This window comes from Athene noctua, chromosome Z (assembly GCF_965140245.1).
Source record: "Athene noctua chromosome Z, bAthNoc1.hap1.1, whole genome shotgun sequence".
Lineage (NCBI taxonomy): Eukaryota > Metazoa > Chordata > Aves > Strigiformes > Strigidae > Athene > Athene noctua.
The window spans coordinates 65202706-65225938 of NC_134077.1; the positions used below are offsets into that span (position 1 = coordinate 65202706).

Consider the following 23233-nt stretch of genomic DNA (forward strand, 5'->3'; position numbering starts at 1 on the left):
CTGTATTTATTGTTTATAAAACAGCTGTTCAGTCATCTTCGCTAGTCTGCTTTAAATTACTATTTTTATGTAACTTTGCTAGAATACATCACAGAGTGAATGGTTTTTTTCCCTGCTAAATACACCACTCCTTCAGAGACCATGTGTGCCACATGTAGTCACTACAAATAAACTGCTACTAATGTCTGTTGGAAATAGTTTGACCAACTTTTAACTCTCCCTTTACATAGTGGTATACCCATTACATTTATTTCTGGTCTCAATAATCTATAAACTAGGTGTAATGTTAAGATAAGGCAGGGTTTGAGGTTTGGTAATACAGAAAACCCAACAGAAGAATATTTCAACATCCAACAAGACTGTTCACCAACAGCTGAAATTATGGAGCCTGTTCTGCTGCATTTGTACAGCATACTTATTAAAATATGCTGCATGCTTTCTAAAGACTTCCTTTACTGAGTATTTTGTAGATGCAAGCGGTTTTTTTATCATTCCTTATTACTCCGCTATCATTTATGTCAGTGCATAGAAGCACATGCACTTGTATGCATCTGTACTGATCTTAACAAAAACATGATTTGTGTATATTTACAAAATGGTACCATTTCCACTCTACCTGCCTGCCTGAAGTTGCAAGCATCCTAGAACTCTGTTCTCTCTTCACAGCTCTATCAGTCAAAGGGGGAAGAGATGTGAAGAGTGCTTGGGGGAAGGCCTCCATGTTGCTGATCAAAGAAGGATGTTCATAAATGACTTTTTGCACAAAACATAGTGGCATTCAGTTGCAGTAGCCTGTTGTAGTAACATGCTGGTTGCATTGGGAAATTAAAAGTAAGCAGGCTACAGGCATTTAGCAAGCTTAAGGATTAAATACTGAAGCCTGTATTTACAAAGCAGAATCCACTTGGTGATTACTGAAAGTTAAAACTTTTGGCATGGAAAGAGGTTTTAGTTTGCAGCAATACAGTTAAGGTTTTGAATACAGCAGTCTCCCCCACAAAGGTAAAATCGTGGAAGTAGGTATTAAATGCTAAAATTCTTTGCAAAGCTGTTCATATGCATAATGAGTATGTACTCATGTAATGGCATTAATGGTGTTTGTATACCCAAACTCAATAGCTTTCAGATCTTGAAGACAGTACCTTAAGTTAAAACCTTGAAGATGAGATGAATAGCCATGGCAGCTCGCAGTATGGAACTGTCCTCAGCAGATGGCCATGATGTTTGGCCTCTACGGATCTTGAGTTTAAAGCAATCTCTAGCGTTTCACAACAGACTGCTGTTAAGGGGAAAGACTAACATGGCCATATAGCCAGACCATCAGACAGCAGCATTCTCATTCCGCTTCCAAATACAGGTAGTTACTGTACACTGGATTTTGCATATTTGTCCACACAGCTAGTCATGAGAGGTACATGATTGCCTTAGAAAACTAAAACAACTTCCACCTTCACCCTCAAAAGTGTTTCTGTAAGATGTTAACTCAGAATAAATGGGATTTCTTATATAGGCACATTTTGACCATTCCTTTGTATCAAAACCCCTTTTACCAAAAAAAGAGGTACTGGATATTCAGTAAGTATGCCAAATCCACCTTCTTTTCACACAAGTGTTGCTGAAGTAACACACATCTGTCTTTCACAGCTGTTTCCAAGATAATGGGTCCACCGTGCCACTACTTCAAAGGGTTAATTGGGATGGATACAGGAGTGAAGCTCCTGATTATATGCTGCAAGTCACTGAAGTCATGCTCTATCAATTCAGCTGCTTGGGCTTTTACTGCATGAATTTACCGCCCATTTACAAACCAGAAGTAACCTAAATTCAGAAAATCTCACTGATTATAGAAATGGTCATCTCACCTTCCAGGATGCCTGACTGTCCATGAGTTGTGTCTCTTCAAAGATACAGACACTTTCCGAGAGCCAAGAACCGACTAAGCACTGAAACTTAAGTCTCCCAAGGAATAAAACTGATACCTTTTCACAGAAAGGAAATAAACCACAGTTAATGCACAAAATTTAAAGCAGAGATAGCTTTGGCAGTAGTATCCCTATTTCAAGAGCCAAGTTTACTGCAGCTGAAAATATTGTGCAGCCCTGTTGAGTTGCTCATTATTCAAGTTCACAGGGGGCTGTTGTGGTAACAGTTGTGTTACAAGTGCCCAGCTATCAGTGATAAAGTGACAACTGTCTATTACAAATCCCATTTTGCCTTGGAATTTCACACTAACAGTAAAATCAGAGGGGCCTCTCCTCTTCCTCATGACTAGAAACTACATTCTGTATCACTATCTTGTCAGCAAAGCAAAAGCTTTCATTAGACAGAGAATATCCAAGACATTTTGGAAGTCTGAAATAAGTTACAAAGGTTCATACTGCTAAATCACTAAGTGTTTAAAAAAGATCTAAGCAAAAAGCCAACCCCTGGTTCAGGTTAATGCTTTTTAGATTCAACAGACTGATTTACAGTTTTTAACACACTAGTCCCTTTTTGCTTCCCCCAGTAAGTACAGGCACAAGTCTTCACATGTCAGCAGGCAGGGCCCTTAAGTTTTCATTTAAATATAACACAAATCATCTCCAATTTCCATATCCTTATATCCAGTTTATTGTAACAAGGGATTCATAAGAAAAAACTGCCAATTGTTCTGCTTAAAAAAAAAAAAGACAAAAGAAGGCATAAATACCAAACACACAGAGAAGACATTATTAAAAAAAATATTTTAAATATTTTCTCATCATTAAGTAATAAACCTGCTTGGAAGTTTTGATCACTGAAACACTAACAACAATTAACAAGTAGCCAAAACACAAATATCCATATGGTGCCATAGAAATGTAACTACACATTGGCAGCTGGGTGCAATGCTACATTTCACTCAGAGGACTCATTCAGAAAGACCTCTTAAATCAAGACCAGACCCAGCTCTCCTATGACAGCTTCTGGAAAGTTAAGTATTGTTAAATACTATGATTCAGTGCAACATTTTTGTTCCATTTATTATTTCAGTCAAATCATTAAATATGAAACAGGACAGAACACATAAACAGCGCTTTCTGATATGAGTTCTTCCCTGTTTTGTAGTTAAGTACAGGATGCACTCCCACACACAGATTGTGGCCAGCTTCTCTTTGCCTTACTGGAAATATGGAACTAGCCCTACCAAATTTCCTAATCTGCAGGGACAGCAATTTTGAATGTATTTGACCATAAATTTGTACTGCAAATAAGGTGAATGGGTTGGGTGAAAGATAGCATACCAAGGCAGAATTAGTTTAATGAAAGAATAAATTCACACTTTGGCCACTCCCTTCTCCCTGTTGCTGAAGAAAAAAAAAAAACCAACACAACCTCCACACAAAAACCCTACTGATTGCCACCTTAGAATTCAGCATAAGAAGCCATCAAACAAACAAATAGTATCTTTAGAAATTATGCCAGCTGTCTACACAATCTCAGTTCCAACACTGAAAAGGACTGGGAAGACACTATGTTACCAGGAGACAGCTGACAGAGGAGGTGGCTGGGGAAGGATGAAGATTAGCAATTTATGAGACAAATACTGAAGTTGCAACCAGAGTTGTACTGCAGGGGATCTTTAAAGCAGCTGTCAGCACCACAACACAGTCCAGCCCTAGTAGTTGAGACAGTTGTGGTCGGCAGGCCACTTCCTCTTCTGCAGATCGCTGAAGGAGAACTACCACCACCTGCTGTTACAAGTCCTTTGTTCACTGCTCTGTTTTCAAAATACACAGGCCAAAGTCAGCTGTCTGATTTAAAAGAATTAAAAAAAATATATAAATCACTTTCTTTTGGTCCTAAAACCCCCCGAGATTTATATTCATATGAGCTAATACACCACTGCAAAGCAGTCAGGTATGTGAGTGATGAATGGAGTCCTGCAAATGCTTAAGACTTTTGTTTCAAGACATCTACAGTCAAGTAAGCACTTACAGAATCTGCGGCCACAGGACCTGAACAAAATTCAGTTCGTCAAATACATTTCTGTATGCAGGTTATCAGAGCTGGCTGACTTTTACACCAACCAGAACTAGGCTTTTTTTTGAGAACTAGATGAATATTTCAAAAGAAAAGCAGTTAGTGCTACTATCTTTCCTAAACAGCAAACATCTCCACTAAAATCTTCTGAATTCCAGATTACTTTAAAAAGCAAGGCACTAGATAAATATACTGTCTTGGCAAGCAGAGTTTCAACTTAACATCAGACTAGCAAGTACAAATTGGTCAGAATGCAGTAAAAAACAATACTTACAATAACAGAACGGTACTTTAAAAAATGTACAATGAACACTATCAACAGTTAAAACTGCATGCACTGTCAACAGTTAAAGTTATTTGAAAGGCAGGCTACAATTCAGTAATCGGTGAAATGTAGTTTACTCTTCGTACTCAGAATCAAAACAAAAGGACAGAAGTAGCTTACAGATGCAAGCAGGAAAGACCTTTGAAGATAAGCACTGTGAGCTTCTCTCTCAGAAACTGTTCTCCCCACAAATTCAGTGCTATCCACTCTTATTCAGAGATGACAACTGCCAGAGTTTTCAAGGTAAAATGCCAAAGGACCATGTTCTCATGCTTTGAGGTTACAAAGCCTTTGATGCACAGAACTTCTCAAAATCATGGGTGCTTTTGCAAGGTATTCTCTCTTTAAACATCTGTATTTTTAATCTATAGTCTCCAAACTACTGTATTGTTGTAAAAGTGTATTAAAAATGTAACTGATAAAATAATGTCAGCATATTTTTCCATGCTAACTTACCTTTTAAAATCACACTTACTCAGAAAAGCACACCAAAAAGACTTCCAGTGCAACGGGCTCCTTCCACCTCAAGGAGAGGATTAAAAGCCTAACCCAAAACAGTATGCTTAAAACTCAAACTGTCTGGTGGTTTTGGCAGCCAGAGCAACAGATGCACCAATGTAGTTCGCTGAATTCATCCTGGCTTGTGACAGTTTCAGCTGAAAATCCCAGGATCAACATAAGGATATGCAAGAAATTCCCCCAGTTTATTGCCTTCTGTATCATAATGGAGCATCCGAAAACAAACATCACAGAAGAAACACGGATCCTCTGGTGCCAGACTGTCTTTGTTGGTTACCCATCTGCAGGTTACAAAATACAAGCATTTTCCATATGAGTCCAACACATTTGGGACAAACATCTCAAAACCTTACTCAAGAGTTGAGGATGGTGGCAATAAAGATCAGTAATAATGTTATACTGACCAGGTACTATATATATTGCACATCTCCCACGCCAGACATACAGCTCTTTTCCAAACACCACGCCCTTTCAATGTCAATCCTAACTGCTACACTGCTTACACTGGTACAACAGCATTTCCTGAGGAACTCCTCAAACCTGTGTAGCTGGTACAGTGCATAACCAAAAAAATCCATAAAATTAACAGGCATCTTCTGTCCATCCTATAGCCATTAAGGTCATAAAAGATAAATCTGTTTTCCTTTAAGAAACTGTGATACAGAGCAGACACATGACTGATTAAAACTACTCTAAGTAATAACCAAATCCATTTACGAGTCCAAAAGAAGGGCCTGGATGATGCAGAGACAAGACGAGGAGAGGATTGCTGCAAATTCCAGCAAAAACTTCAGTTGACATGAACACAGCTGACAGTATAAGGAGGGCCTCCCATGGCACCAAGCAATTAATTTTGGTGGCACTCAGACGCCATGACAGCTCAAGGCCTCTCATGGTTATAGATGCTGTCTGCACAGATTAGAACACGCAGGACAGCCAGCCAAAAAAGCTCTGCTATCCATGGTTTAGCATCTCCACACTTAATCTTAGTGCTTAATCATGGTTTTAATTTAATGCATTTATATTACCTCTGGTAACAGCCTTCCCATTCCATCTTTCCTCGACACTGACCCTTTGGATCCACCTCCCCTTATGGCCAAATGCCTCACAGGTTATAGCCACCTGTGAAGGCATCCTAGGGGGTCTGCTAGGAACACTAGGATGGGCTCCCATCACAAGGGTAATAGGCTCTTCGCCTGATTCCAGGGAAGTCTAAGGCCAAACAAGCAAGATAACAAGGACACAGCTGCTATGTCAAACTGGGGCTGAGAGTGTAAACTGCCCTGGGGGGAAAAAAAGTGTTTTTGTAAATAAATCATTCAGACCTATAAAATCAGGGAGTCTAGCCTAGTCTGTAGAACTCTGTTAGAGAAATTTCTAGTGTGTCTATTGAAAGGCTTTCTCATGTCTAAGTAAATGGCAATAAAGTGTATGAAGAGCACTGTATTCACATTCTGCTCTCTTAACTGCAGAAAAACTGTGCATCACAAAAGGTTCCTTCAAGTACACAGCACAGAGTTTTCAGGTAGAGGTTAGAAGTTTACCTGTGGGAAAAGCTACATGTCTTTTAAAAATCTCTACATTTTACTATATTAAAGTTGGACAGATCCATACTTCCCTCTACTTAGATGCTAGATTTAATGAAAGCTCTGTATGACTTCTGACAAATTAATTTGAATCATTTGTCTTGTCACAAGGGGAAAATGGAGCCTCTTCTCCCAAAATTAAGATTTTCAAAAGTAATTGATTGAGAGTTGAGCTCTACATATGCAAAAGAACTTGAGTCAAATATCTCTTCATCATTTCAGTTCTTCTGATCATCCTGAATTATCACCTCCAAATGACCAGTACCTGCAGGAGGCCTTTTCCTGGGTAGAAAGAGGACAACTACCTAAAAAGTAAGATTTTAGAATATTTGAGTGAAGATTATTCACACACTTTAACAAATTGATGCAGAGATTTGATTTATTTTTTTTTTTAAGCTAGTAGAAGCACCAAGAAAGACTTATTTAAGAAGACAAAAGGATTGAGAATGTAGCATACCTGGCTGTATACATTTTGCACACAGAGCATTTTCTGGTACATAACCAGTGTTTCTTGATTAGCAAGGGGTAGAGGTTCCTGTCCAGGCAGTCATCATGATGAATGAGCCTTGAGGGAAGTAAATAAATAAATAAATAAATAAATAAAATACAACAAAGACTCAGCCACACTGGAATTTGTCTGAACATAAAGATATGGAACATAAAGATCTGGACTATAAAGATGTAGTGAAGCTATGCAGGGAGAGCATTAGGAGAGCCAAAGCACAGCTAGAGCTCAACCTGGCTACAGCTGTTAAGGATAACAAAAAATTTTTCTATAAATTCGTTAACAGCAAAAGGAAGATTAGGGAAAATCTCCCTCCTTTACTGGATGAAGAGGGAAACATGGTAAGTAAGGTTGAGGAAAAAGCTGAGTTGCTCAACACCTACTTTGCCTCAGTCTTTAGCAGTGGGACTGGCTGTTCCCTGGACACCCAGCCTCATGAGCTGGGAGATGGGGAGGGGAAGCAGACTGAGGTCAGCACAGTTGAAGAGGAAGTGGTCAGAGACCTGCTGCACCCTTTGGATGCACACAAGTCTGTGGGACCGGATGGGTTACACCCAAGGGAACTGAAAGAGTTGGCAGATGTGCTCACCAAGACACTTCCCATGATTTACCTGAAGTCATGGCTGACTGGGCAGGTCCCATTGGACTGGAGGGTGGCAAATGTGACACCCATCTACAAGAGAGGCAGAAAGGAGGATCCAGGAAACTACAGACCTGTCAGTCTGACCTCGGTGCCAGGGAAGGTCATAGAGCAGGTCATCTTGAGTGCCATTAAAAGTCATATAATGGACAACCAGATGCTCAGGCCCAGTCAGCATGGATTTATGAAAGGCAGGTCCTGCTTGACAAACCTGATCTCCTTCTACAACAGGGCAACCTGCTTACTGGATGAGGGAAACGCTGTGGATGTTGTCTGCCTTGACTTCAGTAAGGCCTTTGACACCGTTTCCCACAGCATTCTCATTCCTGGCAAAACTGGCTGCTTGCAGCTTGGATGGGCACACGCTTTGCTGGGTAAAAAACTGTCTGGATGGCCGGGCCCAGAGAGTTGTGGTGAACGGAGTTAAATCCAGTTGGCGGCTGGTCACGAGTGGTGTCCCCCAGGGCTCGGTGTTGGGGCCACTCCTGTTTAACATCTTCATTGATGATCTAGACGAGGGGATCGAGTGCACCCTCAGTCAGTTTGCAGGTGACCCCAAGTTGGGTGGGAGTGTTGATCTGCTCGAGGGTAGGGAGGCTCTGCAGAGAGACCTGGACAGGCTGGAGCCATGGGCTGAGGCCAACTGGAGGAGTTTCCATAAGGCCAAATGCCGGGGGCTGCCCTTGGGCCACAACAACCCCCAGCAGCGCTACAGGCTTGGGGAGGAGTGGCTGGAGAGCTGCCAGTCAGAGAGGGACCTGGGGGTGTTGACTGACAGCCGGCTGAACAGGAGGCAGCAGTGTGCCCAGGGGGCCAAGAAGGCCAATGGCATCCTGGCTTGTGTCAGCAATAGCGTGGCCAGCAGGGACAGGGAAGGGATCTGACCCCTGTACTGGCACTGGGGAGGCCGCCCCTCGATTCCTGTGTTCAGTTTTGGGCCCCTCACTCCAGAAAGGACATTGAATGACTCAAGCGTGTCCAGAGAAGGGCAACGAAGCTGGTGCAGGGTCTGGAGCACAGGTCGTACGAGGAGCGGCTGAGGGAACTGGGGGTGTTTAGTCTGGAGAAGAGGAGGCTGAGGGGAGACCTCATCACCCTCTACAGCTCCCTGAAAGGAGGGTGCAGAGAGCTGAGGATGAGTCTCTTTAACCAAGTAACAAGTGATAGGACAAGAGGGAATGGCCTCAAGTTGCGCCAGGGAAAGTTTAGACTAGGTACTAGGAAGCATTTCTTTCCAGAAGGGGTTGTTAGGCGTTGGAATGGGCTGCCCAGGGAGGTGGTGGACTCTCCATCCCTGGAGGTGTTTAAGAGTCGGGTTGACATAGCGCTGAGGGATCTGGTGTAGTTGGGAACTGTCAGTGTTAGGTTAATGGTTGGACTGGATGATCTTCAAGGTCTTTTCCAACCTTGATGATTCTGTGATAAGCATGGACATTAAAGATAAAGCATAATTTAATTCCCGTGTAAACTATGACTAGACTTCTGCTTAGCATTTCTTAACACAGATGGAAGACCTGAAGATAGACTGCTGGTTGCACTGTCTGTGGATTTTATGGTCAGGAGGAACTTCACTCTGTGTAGTAACTAAGAAGTGTTCAGACCATCTACTTTAGATGGTCTTTTCAAAGCTTTTGTCTCCTACACAGACTAACAGGCAAAAACATCACCAGATAAATGTTCAGAGGCTCATAATCCTGAGATCAGCTACTTGCAACACCTATCCTACTCTTTTGGTTGCATTCCTCTTGGGAAGCACCATTTATTATCAATGTTTAGGTACATCAGGCTTCTGGGAACTGAAAATAATCTGTCACCCACTACAGACAATCAGAGGAGTGCTTTCTCTGCACTGAGCAGAGTATACATAATAGTTCTACTGTGCATGCTGTTGCCACCTCACAGCCACTATCGTCTCCTCCTTGTCTCCTTTCCCTATCCACCTCAGCGCAGTATTTCCCCTCCTTTGTTCTCTTTTCAATTCATGCCCCTTAGCACCATGTCTAAAATAAGAAGTCCAGTTGACTCCAGCCAGAGCCATTAACAGCATTCTGTTCTCTGGTGCTTCAGAATCACTATGTAAATCTGCCAGACATTGGCTTTGCATAGAAAGAGCTTTTCACTGTGGGTGTCCCATACCACAGTCATGCCACGCTAGTTAGAAAGCAGTCTTTCCATGCAGATAAATTATTAAAAAAAAAAATCAAAACCAAGGAAGATTACTTTCTTCCTTGCAGAGGTAGTTCCAGGTATATGGAATAAAATCTTAAATAAACCCTGCAGAAGGCAACAGAATAATCTTAGTCTAACAAATATTCAGCATTTAAGATCTGAAATTTGTCCACAGAAGGCTTGCTTCCAATTGCCTGAGGACTCCCAAAGAGCAGTAACTTACCTTACATCTGTGATGATAATGATGTGTTCACAGTTCCCCTGGTGGCAGAAAAGGTATGGAAAGCCAATTTTGAGGTACAAATCATTAAATGTGTAGTCCTCCATTTTAACAGACTGAAGATTTCCATAGCCTCTGTCATGAGATTCTGACCACTCAATAATTGTTCTGAAAACAGAAAGGTCATCAGCATAGCAATGCTATAAACTGAATGCACAGAAAAGGAAGGCCTTGGGGGACATGCAAAGCTCTTCACTGGGACACATTTAAAAAGACGGAAATCAAAACAGCTCACAATATTTTTGTAATAATTTAAGGTAATTTCACAGCAATACCATAACCCCACACAACTGTGCACTGTTCTTGTGGAACACCTGCCTTTAAACACCCACCAGTCAGCTTCCTGAAGCATTCTAGTCAGAATGTATGCTCCTGCTGGCACCCATCCAGCTCAGGTTGTTTGCAGCAATACACTTCTCAAGCATTCCAGTAATTCAAGTTGCCAGCAGGTAGTTTTTGCTCCTTTCATCAATAACTTTGTTTTAAAGTATTAAAAAGCTTTTTTTGTTTTTGCCAAGGAGAAACACAAAGTTGATAACTGCCCAGTTACACTGGGCAAAATTTGACACTGTAAGGGCACTGGTCACTGTTACAATTGTTTCTTGGCTTTTCAGCACACTCCTACATACAAGGCATTTCACTTCTACAAATTGTGTATGTTATCACAAGCCGTTCCATGAAGATCATTATTGCTCATGGACAGAAAGAGACAGAGAAAAATAATTAATTTATCTGAAGTCACACCCCAAGTCTGGCATAATGAGTCTAAACTCTCAGTTCTTCCATACCATCCATTTTAACACTAAATCTCATCAGTGTGTCAGCAAGCCCATACTTCCCTTAAAATCAACTACTAGGTATGGCTTGTGCTCAACTAGTGTGAGCTATAGTTCCAAACAAGAGATACCTGAGACTCTTGGCAATGACATGTCAGATTTCTTTTCCCAACAGTCACACATCCCCTTCTTGACTTTACCATGAAGGCATTCAGCGTGTTTTCAAGACTGAGCAGAACAACTGAATTCCACCCAGCTTACCTTGTTGTTTTTCTGACCAATCTTCTGCTTCAAAGGAAAGTTTTTTGGTGGTCATCACAACTAGGGAGGGCACTTAAAAAGCCAATACAGACTGACACCTGTCACTTTCCGCAGCAATCATATCCCAATAGGGCAAAACAGGATTTGTGGGGAAAAAAATGCATTCAACCTCTTTTAAGAAGGGAAGTGAGTGGAATGAATAAGTAAAGCAAGTAATGTTAAACATCTGTGTAAAAATCAGTTCAGCATGAAAAGATAGTATGAAAAGTCCATTCTAGCTTCATACACTAGACATTCCAGTCTCTAAAACACCACAAATCATAAACAAAATTATATAAATGTTATGTTCCTTCAGGTTTTCCTTAGTCAACACCTACAACTACTGTACCTGCTTAGATCTCTGCACTCTGGGTATCTTTTATCATTATAAAAGATGCCTTCAAAATAAAAGAAAGCAGATTTGTAGAGATCCTGAGAGAGAGAGAGACAGATGTTTGCATTAGTGTTACAAGTGATTAAACACCTTAAACAAGAATATGTCAAAAAACAAGCACTTCAGGTACTTTGTATAATGTAAATTATACTGAGACCTCATTCTACAGGTTTATAAGAAACGCTTTGCATTGGTTTTAGATGCTGATGTAACAACAACGCTTATATGATCGCCGGCTATGCAGTTGCTCTGCTGATAGTATTCTCAAGACATTACAGGTTATTTCAGTGCTCTTCTCTTATTGCTATCCACATCATAGCAGTTACCTATTTCTACAAAAATACAGAACAAGAACACAAGCATCATCTTACAGAGTGCACAAATTAAGTAACTGCACAACACTGATTTTAAAAAAAAGACTAATAATATTTTTTTAAAATAGCAAGATGCAGTGGGATGACCTTGGCTGGCTGCCAGAACTCCACCTGTTACTCTCTCACTCCTCCTCAACAACAGGACAGGGGAAAGAAAGGAAGATGGGAAAGCTCTGCATTGAGATAAAACCAGTTTAATAAGAAAAGCAAAGGCCACATGGAGAAGCAAAGCAAAACCAGATTTATTCTCCACTTCCCATCAGCAAGTGGTGTCCAACCACCTAGGAACCAGGGTCTCAGCACACATAGTGGTTACTTTAAAAGACAAATGCCTTAAACATGAATGGCCCCCTTCCTCCTTTCCTCCAGCTCTTATTGCTGATCACAACATCATATGGCATGGGATATCCCTTTGGCCAATTTGGGTCAGCTGCCCCAGCTACATCCCCTCCCATCCTCTTGCTCACCACCAGCCCACAGGCCTTGGGGGGACCTGGAGAGACAGCCTTAAGGCTGTGTAAGCAATGCTCAGCAACAGCCAAAACACTGGTGTGTTATCAACCCCGTCTAGCCAAAAATGCAAAGCACTGCACTACATGAGCTGCTGTGAGGAAAGTTAACTCCATCCCAGACAGACCCAATACACTTGATCAGCAACACACCACAAAACACTTTTTGCTGAAATGACAGAAAGTTACTGCAGTCCTGTCTGTTGCACACGCGCGTGCGCACACACACATAACAACCACAAAGGAGCAGTCCCTGGTCACATCTATATAAACAAGACAGACATGCAGTTTTGGAAGGTCCCATCACCTCACTTCTGGAGGCTCAGAAGGACCTGTAAAATTGTGCAGAGGCATAAGCAGACTAAGTAAGAATCAAATGGGCAAACTGTGGAGAACTAGGCACTCTGGAACTCCAGACCAGTTTTATGTGTATTTATTAACAGAGAATGAATGTTCATTTGCACCTGGTGGTCTTTTTGAGCTATTAACTCTAATATGTCAAAAGACAGGAAATGCAGACACTGGGGCCAGAGATGGGACTCATGGCTGGAGATGACCTGCACAAAGGCACAACAGTAGAACTGTGTTTTACATTCAGACAATCTTGGTTTGGCTCTGTTACCATCACCCTCCCTGGCTCTCCAACCACAAAGGGTACCGCCATGCTCTGGCAACTCTTTACCAACTTCTGACTGTGCCACAGCCAGCGGTTTGGCTACTTAAGATGATGGGACTTACTTTGAGAAACTTGGCCTACTGGAGGCTGTTGGGGACCACCTGTCAGAGAAGGGGAAAAGCATATTCGGTCATAAGCTTGTCTGCTGAGTTTGTGTCAGGGGTTTTTGGTAGCAGGGGAGGGAGCTAGTGGTATCCCCTGTGGGAAGCTTCTCAAAGCTCCCCGGCTCCAAGTCAGACCCGCCTCTGGCAAAGGCCGAGCCAATTAGCGATGGTGGCTGCACCTCTGTGATAACTTATTTAATGTGAACCTGGGAGGGGGTTGGGACTTGTGAGGAGTCTTTATGGGAAGGATACTTCTGTGAACACCAAGGCCACTGGAAGGAAAGAGAAGGAAGGAGGGGGAGTGATACAGAGAAATGATTACTTGTTTTGAGATTTATTTACTTATTTATAGGAAGTTATAGTATTAGTTATAGTATTTTTTTTAATATTGCTAAGAATCCTGCTTGCCCAGACTGTTCTGTGGAATTTACCAAGGACTACTGTGCTCATCAAAACAGTTTAATGTGAAAATCTACCAAGGATTACAATGTTCAGCAAAATATTATACTTTTGTCCTTGAGTAACAGGTGGCGCTAACTAGTTGGAATCTTGCTAGTGAGTAAAGATAGCCATATACAAATGGTAGAAGTTCTATTGATTCTCTTAGATAAGATAGAAAAATAAACCAGTTGAAAAATACTCTTGCTATTCAAGAAATTGTCCAAGAGAATCTGTGCATGCTCCAGGAAAAAACAGGGTGAGAAAGACTGTGAGCCTTCCTCCCAAAGACCCCCAAAGAGGACCACCAGGAGGCAATGCGCAGGTGCAAAGAGAACATAAACTGTTGACATCAGCCTTTCGAACTAACCCAGCCTTACTCATGCATATGTATGTTTGTGTTATGTAATCCAATGAATATGGATATCCACACTATGAGTTTTTGGCAAAACCTGCGGTGGGTGTGCAAGCTTTGTGGAGAAATCCCCTTGCACCCTGGCACCGGAGTAAACACACCTGCTTTATAACTCTATTCGAGTTGCAGAGTCTTTTCTCCACTAATCAACTGTTCTTAGCTGCGGATTGTGGGTTTGAGTCCCATCTGGGGTGCCAAATTGATTCCCTTTGAGCTCTCCTGGATCGCAGCGGGCCTGTGACCAGCATCTCCCCTGAGCTGGGACACCTCTTGGGTACCAAAACCCTTAAGGTGTCGTCTGCTCCAGACGGAAGGCCAGGGCGCAGTCCACCCGCTCGAGTCTCAGTTATCGCCCGCTGAGGAATGCCAGGGCATTGGGAGTATTTGCTCTAAACTCGAGAGGGAAATTTTCTTTGAGCTAGCTTCTATTTCACCTGTTCTTTCTCTGTTTATTTGGGGGGTGGAGGGGTGGGTGTGTACATACCCTTGTTCCTGTGTGTGTTTGTCCCTTTTATGTTCATTTTACTGAATCCAAATACCTTTGTTTCTGTACGTATATGTCCGTTTTGTGTATGTGCATGTATATATATGTATAAATTAAGGTACCGTTAAGTAAGTTAGAGTGAATCTTGTCATTTTCGAATCTGTAAGTCCCTTTTCTTTCTGAATTATTTTGTATTGATAAATTGCTGTAGTTATTAATAAATCTAGATTACTTACTAAATCATTACCGTGTCAATACTTTTATCCACGACAGAGTGGGATAGCAGAGCTCCGCACCCCACCTGCCACCAGTGGGATGGAGCAGATACGATTTGCAGCCTGTGGGGGGCCCCACCCCATGCCAGGTCACTGCACTGAAGAAGGCTGGAACTCTGTGTGGAGAAGTCCCCACTGTGATAGTTTGGCACTGGGAGGACTGCAACATGAAGGGATGGCCCATTCTGGTGCAACATGTGGAACACTGTGGCCCATGGGAGTGACTCATGTCAGAGCTGGTTTGTGAAGAACTGTCTCCTGTGAGAGGGGGACCATGCTGGAGCAGGGGAAGAATTGCAGAAGTCGTGCCCCCTCCCTGAGATGGAATAAGTGGCAAGACTGACCACACTCTCTCCTACCTGCCCTCAGCACCACTGAGGGGAGAAGGCAGAGGTACTGGGAGCAAAGCTGAGCCAAGGAAGAAGGAAGCGGTCAGGGGAAAGTGTTTTCAAGATGTGGTAATGCCTCTCATGGTCCTACAATGTTGAATTGTGGTGGTGGTAGTGTCTGTATTAAATTTATGATCTTTTTTAATTCCCTTAATGAGTCTGTGTGTTGGTTTAGGCCCTGCCGGAACCAGAGATCACGTTGCTGTTGCCCCTCCCCCACCCTCAGCCGGTCAGGCTGGAAGTGAGGCACAAACCCCGGGTTAAAATAAGAAATTTGATACAACAGTGTGATAAACAATCTGAACAACAACAGTGGCAATGATAACAACAATAAACAGCAATAACAGTAAGCAAGACAAACGATATACAGAGAAATACCGCAAATGGCCACAGAACAGCTCCCCGCCACCAAGACTACCAAGGAAAAAGTTTTCCACACCAGCCCTGACATCAGCATGGTATGAATAACCCGGCTGGAGATCCCTTCCCCCTCTCTCTCTGCTGGGGAAACTTAACCCTATCCTAGCTGAACCAGGACATAATCCACCCCTTTATTCTATACCATCTGCGTCATGTCCAGCTGCCATTTAGCAGTTAACAATAACAAAATAACAATTTACAAAGGCACAGCATAATTCACGGCATGTTCTCACCCAGAATCAAGGCCCCCTGTGGTACGCATCGGACCTCTCCATTGTCCTGCATCACCCACCAGGTACACCCAGGTCCTTGAGCAAAAGCAATCCCATGGATGGGTTTGCCTTTACCTTTGCCTGGCGCAGGACTAAACCAGACCATTTTTCCCAATATATTCCTCATGCGCACCACAGGGACTTTATCCCCATCTACAGCACGTGAAGGTTTTGACTGAGTTGGGCCAGCTCGACTGGCAGATCCTCTTGCGTTGACTAGCCAGGTGGCCTTTGCTAGATGCATGTCCCAGTCTTTGAAGGTCCCACCTCCCAGTGCTTTCAGTGTGGTTTTTAACAGTCCATTGTAGCACTCGATCTTCCCAGAGGCTGGTGCGTGGTAGGGGATATGGTAGACCCCCTCGATGCCGTGTTCTTCTGCCCAGGCACTTATGGAGTTGTTTCAGAAGTGGGTCCCGTTGTCTGACTCAATTCTCTCTGGGGTGCCGTGTCGCCACAGGACTTGGGTTTCAAGGCCCAGGATGGTGTTCCGGGCGGTGGTGTGGGGCGTGGGTAAGCTTCCAGCCATCCAGTGATTACTTCCACCATTGCAAGCACGTGGCGCTTCCTGTGGCGGGTCTGTGGCAGTGTGATGTAGTCGATCTGCCAGGCCTCTCCATATCTCTATTTCAGCCATCGCTCTCCATTCCGCTGGGGCTTCACCCGCTTGGCATGTTTGATTGCAGCACACGTCTCACACCCGTGGATGATCTCTGCCATGGTGTCAATGGTGAGGTCCACCCCTCGATCTCGAGCCCACCTGTATGTTACATCTCTACCTTGGTGGCCCGAGGTCTCAGGGGCCCACCGGGCTATGAACAGTTCACATTTGCGCTGCCAGTCCAAGTCCACCTGAGCCACTCTGATCTTAGCAGCTTGGTCTGCCTGCTGGTTGTGTCGATGTTCATCAGTGGCCCGACTCTTGGGTACATGGGCATCCACATGGCGCACCTTCACAACGAGGTTTTCCACACGGGCTGCAATGTCCTGCCATACTTCAGCAGCCCAGACGGTTTTACCCTTACGTTGCCAGTTGTTCTGCTTCCATTGCTGCAACCATTTCCACAGGGTATTTGCCACTGCCCACGAGTCGGTGTAGAGGTAGAGCCTTGGCCACTTTTCCCGCTCAGCAATATCCAAAGCAAGCTGGATGGCTTTCACCTCTGGGAACTGGCTCGATTCACCCTGTCCCTCAGCAGCTTCAGTGACCCGTCGTGTGGGACTCCATACAGCAGCCTTCCATCGTCGATGTTTTCCCACAATGCGACAAGACCCATCAGTGAACAGGGCATATCGCTTCTCCTCATCCGGCAGCTCGTTATATGGTGGGGCCTCCTTAGCACGCGTCACCTCCTGTTCTGGTGACATCCCGGAATCTTTGCTCTCTGGCCAGTTCGTGATCACCTCTAGTATCCCTGGGCAGCTGGGGTTCCCTATTCAAGCCCGTTGTGTTATCATCGCAACCCATTTACTCCACGTGGCATCTGTTCCACGATGTGTGGAGGAGGCCTTTCCTTTGAACATCCTCCCCAGCACCCGCAGTCGGGGTGCCAGGAGGAGCTGTGTTTCAGTGCCGAACACTTCTGAGGCAGCCCAAACTCCTTCATACACTGCCAGTATCTCCTTCTCAGTTGGTGTATAATTAGCTTCAGAGCCTTTGTATCCCCGGCTCCAAAAGCCTAGAGGTCCGCCTCGGGTTTCCCCAGGTGCTCTCTGCCAGAGGCTCCAGGTAGGGCCATTCTCCCCGGCTGCGGTGTAGAGCATGTTCTTAACCTCCTGCCCTTCCTGGACTGGCCCGAGGGCTACTGCTTTGGCAATGTCCCGCTTAATTTGTTCAAAGGATTGTTGTTGCTCAGGGCCCCATTCAAAATGGTTCTTCTTACGGGTTACGTGGTAGAGAGGGCTCACAATCAGGCTGTAGTTCGGGATGTGCATCCTCCAGAACCCCACAGCGCCCAGGAAAGACTGAGTCTCCTTTTTAGAGGCTGGTGGGGCCATGGCTGTTATCTTGTTTATCACCTCCACTGGGATGTGGTGACGCCCATCTTGCCATTTTATTCCTAGGAATTGAATTTCCCTTGCAGGCCCCTTAAATTTCTTTTGCTTAATGGCAAAGCCGGCCTTCAGGAGGATTTTAATTGTCTTCTTCCCTTTCTCAAAGACTGCCTCAGCTGTGTCCCCCATACAATGATGTCATCAATGTACTGCAGGTGTTCTGGAGCCCCACCTTTCTCCAGTGCAGTATGGACCAGTCCATGGCAAATGGAGCTGTGGTTCCACCCCTGGGGCAATCGATTCCAGGTATACTGGATGCCTCTCCAAGTGAACGCAAACTGTGGCCTGCACTCTGGCGCTATCGGAATGGAGAAGAACGCGTTAGCAATGTCAATCGTGGCGTACCACTTGGCTGCCTTCGACTCCAGTTCATACTGGAGCTCGAGCATGTCCGGCACTGCAGCACTCATTGCTGGCGTAACTCCATTCAGGCCACGGTAGTCCAGTTAGCCTCTATTCACCATTTCTCACTGGCCATATAGGGCTGTTGAAGGGTGAGTGAGTTTTGCTGGTCACCTTCTGGCTTTCTAGTTGACGGATCAGCTGACGGATGGGTACCAGGGAATCTCGGTTGGTGTGGTACTGCCGCCGGTGCACCGTCCTGGTAGCAATCGGCACTCGCTGCTCCTCAACCTTAAGCCGCCCCACCACTGAGGGATCCTCTGAGAGGCCGGGTAAGGTGGACAACTGTTCAACCTCCTCCAGGGCAGCTGCACCAAGAGCCCACCGGTACCCTTTTGGGTCTGTGAAGTACCTCTCCTGAGATAGTCTATGCCCAGGATGCACGGGGCATCTGGGCCAGTCACAGTGGGGTGCTTATGCCAGTCCTTCCCAGTCAGGCTCACTTCAGCTTCCAGTAGGGTCAGCTGTTGGGATCCCCCTGTCACTCCGGAGATACAAATGGATTCAACCCCACTGCAGCTCAATGGCATCAGTGTGCACTGAGCGCCAGTGTCCACCAAAGCCTTATACTCTTGTGGGTCTGACGTGCCAGGCCATCGGATCCACACTGTCCAGTAAATCCGATTATCCCTTTCCTCCACCTGGCTGGAGGCAGGGCCCCTCTAATCCTGCTCATCATCACTCACTTCTTGCAAGAATGATTTACTGGTCCCCTCAAGAGGGGGGGGAACGTCAGACGTAACATTCACCATTCTATTCTGTCTGGGGGATTTCTGACTGGACACTGGAGCTGCACTTTTCTTGGAGGACTCCCCTTTCATGATGGTCTTCCTTTTCAGCTGCTCTACTCGTGCAGCTAGGGCGGCAGTGGGCTGTCCATCCCACCTCCTCATGTTTTCTCCATGGTCACGGAGGAAAAACCACAGGGTGCCTCGTGGTGTGTGCCTTCTGCTGCCTTTCTCTTCTGTGGGGAAACGTTTACTTCTAATGGCTGAGACATCAGCCCGTGTAGGTGGAATGTAGAACACATCCTCTTCCATTTTCTGGACCCTCTGAGACAGTTCCTCCACAGCTGAGACCCAGGAATGTTGAGATGAAGGGAGATTTCCCTCATATTGCCGGAGCTTGCCAACCACTCCATCCACTGTTAGAGTGTGGGTGTCTGTCCACCAGGACACTATTGCCAATGCTTTCGAGTGTGCTTCTGGTGCGCTCTTCAGGAACTTTCGCCACATCAGGTGTGTGCAAGGGGCCTGACCTGGGTCCATGGGTGACTGCTCATCATTCAGATCACCATAGATCATCTCAAACACAGCCAGTTCCCTGAGGTTCTGGATGCCTTTCTCAATGCTGGTCCATTGGCTTAGCTGACATAGGATATCATCCTTGTAGGGGTGCCTCTCCCTTACACTGAGCAGGAGTCGCCTCCAAAGGCTGAGGGTTTGAGTCTGTTTCCCTATTTCCCTATCAATGCCAGCATCTTTGGCCAAAGATCCCAGCTGCTTGGCCTCTCTCCCCTCCATTTCAAAAGCACTGGCTGCATTGTCCCAGCATTGGAGCAGCCAGGGGCAAATCTGCTCGCCTCCCAGGCGGCCGAATTCGCTTATCTTGCAGCTCAGTCGGGGACAGAGATCGGACAATCATCACTGGCCCTTCCTCCTGTTCCCGTGCTGGGTCTGGCTCATCCCCATCCGCTACTTTGCCAACTGACTTTCTGGTATATCTTGTTTTCTGTATCGGGGCGACTGATACCAGCACTGGCTGTCTCTCTGGCTCAGTCGCTGTGCTGGTAGAGGCAACTGAGACTGGCTCTGCCTGTCCCCCTGGCCCAGATACTGTTTCCTTGAGTTCACTCTCAGGTTTTTTTTTTTTTGCCTTTACTCCCTGATGAGGGCAGCGGGTGGTATTAAAGAGGACACGGTAGGCATGGGCAAGTCCCCAACACATTGCAGCGAGTCATGTCTCCTGGGTTTTGCCAGTTTGGTAACACACCCTTTCTAAGCACTCCATCAGTTTATCAGGGCTCTGCATTTGTTCAGGAGTGAAATTCCAAAGCATTGGAGGTGCCCACCGACTCAGGCCTTTGCCCATCTTTTCTCACACCCCTTGCCACTCACTATTATCTGACCTCGGGGCAGGTTTCCGGGCACTGCTACTGTTATAGAAGTGCCGCATGGCCAAAACTGAAATGAGGCAGGCATTCAGAAGGCATTGTGCCACAATCACACTGGCCTGCAGGCTCCAAGGATAATTGAAACTCCCCAAAGCCGAGAGGATCTCTTCCTCTGGCTCACCCATAGAGGGGGTGAGACCCCTAACAAAAGCCCAGGCAGCAAACAGGTACTGGCCTGCCTCCACACACAGCAATACAAAGGCATTACAAGCATTCAATAGCCCGTATAACAACATAAGACCCTTTATATATTTTCCACTGATAACAAACACCAGCACTGGGATCATACACTGGATATAAGGATTAATCCAGCCCCACCACTCAAGCAAGTGGGCCAGCATTGCAAACATTTTCTTATTAAACAAATACAAATACAAACAGAAAAATTACACCCAACACATTGCTCTATCACACTCTGGTCAGGGTCTGTCCCTTTTTATTCTTATTTCAGCCCTCTTGTGTCCCACGTTGGGCGCCAATTAAGGCTGTTGAGGTTTAAGCCCTGCCAGGACCAGAGACCACGTTGCTGTTGCCCCTCCCCCACCCTCAGCCAGTCAGGCTGGAAGTGAGGCACAAACCCCGGGTTAAAATAAGAAGAAATTTGATACAACAGTGTGATAAGCAATCTGAACAACAACAGTGGCAATGATAACAACAATAAACAGCAATAACAGTAAGCAAGACAAACGATATACAGAGAAATACCACAAATGGCCACGGAACAGCTCCCCGCCACCAAGACTACCAAGGAAAAAGTTTTCCGCACCAGCCCTGACGTCAGCATGGTATGAATAACCCGGCTGGAGATCCCTTCCCCCTCTCTCTCTGCTGGGGAAACTTAACCCTATCCTAGCTGAACCAGGACAGTCTGTCTTCTGCCTGTGACCATAATGGGTCAATCAACACTCCCCATCCTTATCTCAATTCCTGACCCAGCACTGAGGGGCAAAAGGGGGGAGTGAGAGGCTGTGTGCTGTTCAGGTGCTCTCTGAGTTCAAACTGCAACCGTCCTGAGGGAACTGGTGGACAAGGTGGTTAAGCCACTATCCATCATATTTGAGAAGTCATGTCAGTCTGATGAAGTTCTCATTGACTGTAAAAAACCCCCCATTTTTAAACAGGGAAATAAAGAGAACTGAGGAAACTACAGGCTGGTCAATCTCACCTCTGTGCTTGGAAAGATCATGGAGTAGATCCTCATGGAAAATATGCTGGGGCATATAGAAAATAAGGCAGTGATTGATGACAGCCAACATGGCTTCACAAAGCACAAATCATGCCTGACAAGTTTGGTGGCCTTCTACAACAGGGATTCCATGTTGGTGGATAAGGGAAGAACAACTGACATCATCTACCTGGACTTGTGCAAAGCTTTTGACACTATCCCACACTACATCTGTGTCTCTAAATTGGAGAGACATGGATTTGATGGATGACCACATGGTAGATATGAAATTGGCTGGATGATTGTGCTTAAAGCATTGTGGTGAACAGCTTGGTGTCCAAGTGGAGAGCAGTGACAAGTGCTGTTCCTCAGGGGTCACTACTGAGGTTACTGCTGTTTAATATACTTTTTTGGTGACACGGACAGTGGGATTAAGTGCACCCTCTGCAAGGTTACTGACAACACCAAGCTGTGTGGTGAGGTCAACACATTAGAGAGAAGGGATGTGCCATTCAGAGGGACATTAATGTTACTAATTTGTTATTAATTTTAGCTGATTTTAATGATTTTCAGTGATTTTAATATAAATAAGAAAGATCAGGCCTAATCAATTAGATGAAATTCTACAGGAGTATTGGTTTTATAATAGTTAGGAAAAAACAGTATAGTGTAATGTTTTAAGTAGCCATAGAAACACTGTATTTGGTTTAGCGTAACCATACAACCAGTCACACTGGTACAAAGTTCTTTGTAAAGTCCCAGGCTAAGGCCACACACATAGGTAATAATCATTAACCAGATTTCTGTTCAAAGAATAACATTCATGACCAGATTTTGCTGTTAGGCTGTTTGGTATGGATGATTTATAGCCTTGTCCATGAGGATGTTCTAAAAGATACATTGTGAAGGGACCTTCACAAAAAACAAACAAACAAACAAAAAAAAAACACAAAAAAACCCCCACCAACCAAACAAAAAACAACCCTGGCTGGATGGCCGGGCACAAAGAGTTGGGGTGAAAGGAGGTAAATCTGGTTGGCAGCTGGTCACAAGTGGTGTCCCCAGGGCTCGGTGTTGGGGCCACTCCTGTTTAACATCGTCAAGGGGATCGAGTGCACCCTCAGTCAGTTTGCAGATGACCCCAAGTTGGGTGGGAGTGTTGATGTGCTCGAGGGCAGGGAGGCTCTGCAGAGAGACCTGGACAGGCTGGAGCCATGGGCTGAGGCCAACTGTGTGAGTGTCAATAAGGGCAAATGCCGGGGGCTGCCCTTGGGCCACAACAACCCCCAGCAGCGCTACAGGCTTGGGGAGGAGTGGCTGGAGAGCTGCCAGTCAGAGAGGGACCTGGGGGGGTTGATTGACAGCTGGCTGAACAGGAGCCAGCAGTGTGCCCAGGGGGCCAAGAAGGCCAATGGCATCCTGGCTTGTGTCAGCAATAGCGTGGCCAGCAGGGACAGGGAAGGGATCTGACCCCTGTACTGGCACTGGGGAGGCCGCACCTCGATTCCTGTGTTCAGTTTTGGGCCCCTCACTACAAAAAGGACATTGAATGACTCAAGCGTGTCCAGAGAAGGGCAACGAAGCTGGTG

General features: G+C 45.1%; 1 protein-coding gene across 1 annotated transcript in view; it reads right to left on the reverse strand.

The window, feature by feature from the left end:
- Positions 1-1988: 1988 nt before the first annotated feature.
- The window catches only part of SNAPC3 (small nuclear RNA activating complex polypeptide 3), a 36622-nt gene continuing 15377 nt past the window's right edge, over positions 1989-23233 (reverse strand). Inside the window, exons 6-9 of the mRNA XM_074933259.1 lie at positions 11452-11534; positions 9970-10134; positions 6890-6997; positions 1989-5127 (exon numbers count right to left, since the gene is read on the reverse strand). Of these exons, the coding sequence (XP_074789360.1) occupies positions 4980-5127; positions 6890-6997; positions 9970-10134; positions 11452-11534 (504 nt within the window). The 3' untranslated portion in view covers positions 1989-4979. The remainder of the gene's footprint in view (positions 5128-6889; positions 6998-9969; positions 10135-11451; positions 11535-23233) is intronic.